Source organism: Microtus ochrogaster, linkage group LG9 (assembly GCF_000317375.1).
Source record: "Microtus ochrogaster isolate Prairie Vole_2 linkage group LG9, MicOch1.0, whole genome shotgun sequence".
Lineage (NCBI taxonomy): Eukaryota > Metazoa > Chordata > Mammalia > Rodentia > Cricetidae > Microtus > Microtus ochrogaster.
In genome coordinates this window covers 16,016,610-16,021,586 of record NC_022034.1, presented here as the reverse complement: position 1 = coordinate 16,021,586, position 4,977 = coordinate 16,016,610, and the positions used below count along the sequence as shown (strand labels likewise).

Below are 4,977 nucleotides of genomic sequence, written 5' to 3'. Positions count from 1 at the left end.
GCTTCTACTTTCAATGCCTTTATGTCAGCTAAATGTCCTCCCATTCTCTCTGGGAGTTAATAAACAGTCCCTGCTCCAAGAAAAGCTTCTTGACTTTGAAGAATTATTATTGATTCCTCTCTGTGACTTTCCCCCAGGCACATAACCATCCTCTTCTCCCTCCTTTCTATAGTTCTCCGTGCTTGCCCCTCTCATGCCTCTCTCATGTGTTTCCTGTTATCCTCAACTTGGTTTTAAAACCACTCAAGGTTAAGTTTTGTCCACTCTAATGGCTTTGGCACCTGGCGTGGCGCCTGGCACACAGCAGGGACCCTGTTAACGTCTGTTGGTTGATTACACAAATCAGAGATAACAAGGAAGCAAGCACAGGCACTATGAAAGTGGGGAATGACCTCCCGTGCCTAGCAACAGAGTTTCATTTCAGAAACGCAGTGAACAGTTGCTGAGTAGGTGAACTTACTGGCAGCCAGAGAGGTTAAAGCATGTGCAGAAGCATAGTGGTTGTTGCCGGATATTTGATCACGCTATGAACCTTGGGTTTCTGTTAATTAAATAAGACCTTGGGTCAGGAGGCAGAGCTGGTGACTGGTTGACAGGAAGTAGCCATAGAGAGTTGGAGGGAATACAGAAAAGGCATAGAGAAACATAACAAAAGTAGTAGGGAGGGACTTTGAGCTTGGTGGTTCTTTCTTTATTTGGGACAGCAGAAGAGATATTCTCTTGCTGGGTGGTTGGCTAAGGAGGAAGGTTAGCTGTTGCTTCTCAGCCTCTCTGGGTTAGCAGATTTTGACCCCAGTATCTGGTTCCAGAGTCTTTATTGGTAAAATAGAATGACAGAGACTTAGCTGAAAGTTATGTTTGTGGCTACAGAGGCAGAGGCAGTCCTGACAGGACTTCTGTATCCCCGCCGGGCCTCAACCTGAGCAGCTGGGCAGTGTTTGTGAAACCTCAGTCAGTAGCTGAACCAGTCATAGATTCAGGTGCAGCTGCTATGCCAACAATAAAACCACTGGAAATCAATACCAGTTACAGGCTTTTAATTAGAAAGATTCATATGCTAAATATTAATCCTCATCTTCATTAAGATTCAATCTATTTTCAACTCCATTTAATGCTACATCATTTTATTATGTTTCTCCAAATGTGTATGTTGGAGTGATAGGGAGAAGCAGTCATGTGTAAAACACTTCTGACTGAAAAATAAATAACACACGAGGCAAAATATTAGTAGCCATTTTCTCCCAAATACAATAAATAATACAAATAACAGCAACCTTCTTTATTGAATGTGTTTGAGCTGGGTTCATCACTGCGCCTACTGTGAGAGCAATGCCTGGCATCCAGGCTCACCAGCAACGTTCACTTTTGAGAACCTCTGGATCCAAACATGACAGACAGAGTAGTTTTCATCTCTTCTATAATCTTCCCTTGAACAGACACATTAAGTAAATCAAACGAAACACACCGTTCACCCTAGCAGACAAACGAGCATCATTCGGGGCCCTTTGGCAAGGAACCAACCTTCTGTTGATTGTCTGTGGTAAGTCTCTCCAGCGCTCATCCAGCTGTTCCAACTGCAGCTTCATAGCCGCCACGTCGTCCTTGGAGGCCGCTGTGAACAGGGTTTCCTTCAGTTGCAGGAGACTGCTGTACACGGAGGCCTGGGACACAACTTCATTTTGCAGAGCCTGAAGAACAGTGTAAGACAGGCCTCACTCTAACAAGACAGACCCAGCGGACTGCTTGAGGCTGGCTTTACATTCTTGTGTGATTCATAGAGAGTTGTTGCTACTTGGTTTATCATGGACTCTCGGCCACCTTTATCATTTTTTTAAATGATACTGAGGCCTGTTTGGTTTTTCCGTGTCTGAGTAACAGACAGGCAAACTTGAAAGCCGTGAGTTTCTCTGACAATGAGGAAACAGAGTAAACAAAAAAAATCAAGGACAATCTAGTGCAGAAGAGATCGCCATTTTAAATCAAGACGTCACTCCAGGCACTGGGAATAAATACGGTGTGGCTGTATGGTAGAGGCTTTATTAGGCAAAACTAAAGAACTTAGGGGGGGTGTTCATTTTATTTGCCTGCAATACAACTGCTTTATTTTTATTTTTGATGATTAGGCAATGAACTTCTTGGATGCTCTGAGTTCATGAAAACCTTTGGCTCTTGCTAACAAGAAAAATCAAAGATAACGGCAAGTGATTAAATGGTTAAATTAAAGTGATCACAAGCGAGATGACATAGCACATAGTAAACACTTATCAAGAGGCTCCTTTTTCTTCTCTGCGGGGCCCTACATAGGACTCAAGCAAAACCGCAGAGGTAGGAAAGGATGGAGAACCCTTCCATGATGACAAGGAAGACCCCCTGTAAGTGTTGGGCTCAGTGCTGGGGAGGATACAGGAAAGAGAACGCCTGGGAAGAGCAAGGCCAGGAGGTGAGCAGCACACACCCACTTTGTCAGGTCACAGCCTGGGAGGGGGGCTTGGCTGACTGCAGTGTTCAGACCCCGTGACAGAGGCCTCTGATCTCTCTTAGTCTTCTCACTGGCTGACACTCATTTTTATGGCTTCAGTGTTTGATGAGGTACCTGGTTCACAGCAGGTTCCCGTCAATAGTATTTTTATTTTGTTTCATTGAACAAATGGAAGAATCAACGATGGGAAAAACACAGGCATCGCCAAAGTGGAGAGTGGATTTCTGGTTTTATTTATAGGGAAAGGAGCCATGGATCTCCTTCTGGAACCTCCTTTCCTCACTGTAAAAGGGTCAAACTGAGCTGTGAGCCCCTTCACCCTTAGGGAAGCCCCAGGGTTTCTGGAAAGTGACTTTTGGGAAGAGGAAGACCATTCGAACTTTGTAAGCCAGAGTGGGAAAGGACTAGGGGCATGGTACCCTCCCGGAGTCAGGGAGGGAAGAAACAGGAGGTGGCCCAGTGTCTTCAGACACTAAAGATATCCCAAAGGGACTACTAGGGATAATATCAAACTAGCCGGTCTCTGCTTCTTTCACTAGTTACACCGAAGAGTGATGTCGGAAGTCAAGAAAGAGTCTGTTGTACAATAGGGCTCTTTTCAGAAGCAATTTTGCTGCTGACTTTTTTTGGCTCAGATAGCATCCTCAGAACACATTACTAATATCCAAAAATCAGCAATATTGTATGCAGCTTTAATAATGAAAATGTTTTTTATTTAAATTTAGAATATTTGCTTTAAGCCACAGTGTCTTTCTGTCTTCCTATTGGGGCTTCATTTTTTTTCCTTGTCTTTCTTTGTAGTGAGGATGGGCAGACAGGCCTGCTTTTCGTCCTGCCTGGCTCTGCATGGCTAGCTGTTTACTCCACCTACCTAATTTTATTAACCAATGAAAGTAATACATAGACAAATGACCCTCCTCCATCATTTCTTGACTATAACAATCATTCTTGATTTGTTTTTACATTCTATACTTTTTTACAAAAACACCTTTCGTTTAAAAAAATCACCTATGTTCGAAAGTGGAGCGATTATATTTGCTGCCAACCTCACCCAATCTATACATTTCTGACTCGCCCATCCTGCTCCTGGAATGCCAATTATATTCAGACGCTACACATTGTATTACAGGGCTGCCTAAGACTCCATGGACACAGGCAACCGCCATGCTCCCATTGGCACGGTGTCTGTGAGTCGGGAGTGCCCTCTTTCTTTCAGCACGCCTTGACGTCAAATGGTGCTTTTGGGATGGTTAAGGGACTTAGATACTTCATTAATAAATTAACTTGAAAAAAGCAACCATACAAGATCATTCCATTCCTGCCCCTGCCCTCCTTGAGCGTACCTGTATTAACTGTACTTCACTCTCCACTTTGACTCTGTCAGCAGAAATGTCCTTTTCTGGCGAACTGGCTATGGCTTCGCATCGCTCTAACCAGGTCAGAAAGGGCGACAGCTTCTTCTCCAGCCTAAAGAAAGAGATAAAAAGACATTACTTCATCCAAGACGGTTATACTAGAGACAAGTTCTCTCTAGGCTGGCGGGTCTGACACGAACTGTTACAAACGATGCTCTCTGGCTGTGTTATTCCTGCGGACCAAAGGGATTAACATCATTCATGTTCATGCGAATTCTCACGCACTTGCTCGTATCTGTACAATAGGTCAAGATACACACACTTCCTCTCTAACTCTCAGGCTTCCTTCTCAAGGGGTACCCCGCAGTAGACATCCAAACTCACTCATATATCTAGGGTGACTATTTCCCATCACTTATGGAACTGCTCACCTGGACTCCCCTATCCACCATGGACAGCAAGTCAAGAGCTAATGCTGCTCACCTTTGCCAGTGGGCCAGCAGATCCTCCAATGCCTTCTGTCTCTCCTTGGCCTGGTGCAGTATCTCCTCATACTGCTGCTGTAAGGCCACAGCCTCCTGGGTGCAGGACTCTCTGTTCACCGCCTTCTGGGCGCTGGCTGAGAAGGAGGTGACTGTACTGTTGAGAGCCTCCAGGGCCTGACAGAGATCCTGAGGAAAAGAGCAGAGGAGTCAGGAGCGTCCTGATTCACAGGAGGTGTGGGACAAAATGATTCACATTACCTGCAAATGCAGATGTCAACCTATGCACAGTCTACTTTCTCTATACCCATGCCAAGCTCAGTTTATAAATCAAGAAGGGTAAGTGACTAACAACGTAAGTGAAGACGACAGTTATAATTACATCCTGTAATTGAGATGGTTGGTACTGGCTCTCAACTCGATTGGATCTGGAATCAACTAAGAGACACACCTCTGGGAGGGTCGATGAGGGTATTTCCCAGGAGGTTTAGCCCTCCAGGAGCACTCCTGATAGAAGGAGGCCTGAGGGGAAAGTTGTCACTTTTTGCCTGTCTACCTTCATCCGTTGCTGGTGGGTACACCTACTCCGCTGTTGCTGCTCCTCCTGCTGCATCCTCTGCCTCCCACTAAGGAAGACATTCATTCCTCAGGCATCCTCCAG

The 4,977-nt window shown here is 45.1% G+C and overlaps 1 protein-coding gene across 1 annotated transcript in view; it reads right to left on the bottom strand.

The window, feature by feature from the left end:
• LOC101986214 (nesprin-1-like) overlaps window positions 1–4,929 on the bottom strand; it is a 32,073-nt gene extending 27,144 nt beyond the window's left edge. The window contains exons 1-4 of the mRNA XM_026787498.1: window positions 4,873–4,929; window positions 4,318–4,505; window positions 3,823–3,946; window positions 1,522–1,688 (exon numbers count right to left, since the gene is read on the bottom strand). Coding sequence (XP_026643299.1) covers window positions 1,522–1,688; window positions 3,823–3,946; window positions 4,318–4,505; window positions 4,873–4,929 — 536 coding nt within the window. The remainder of the gene's footprint in view (window positions 1–1,521; window positions 1,689–3,822; window positions 3,947–4,317; window positions 4,506–4,872) is intronic.
• Window positions 4,930–4,977: the final 48 nt, after the last annotated feature.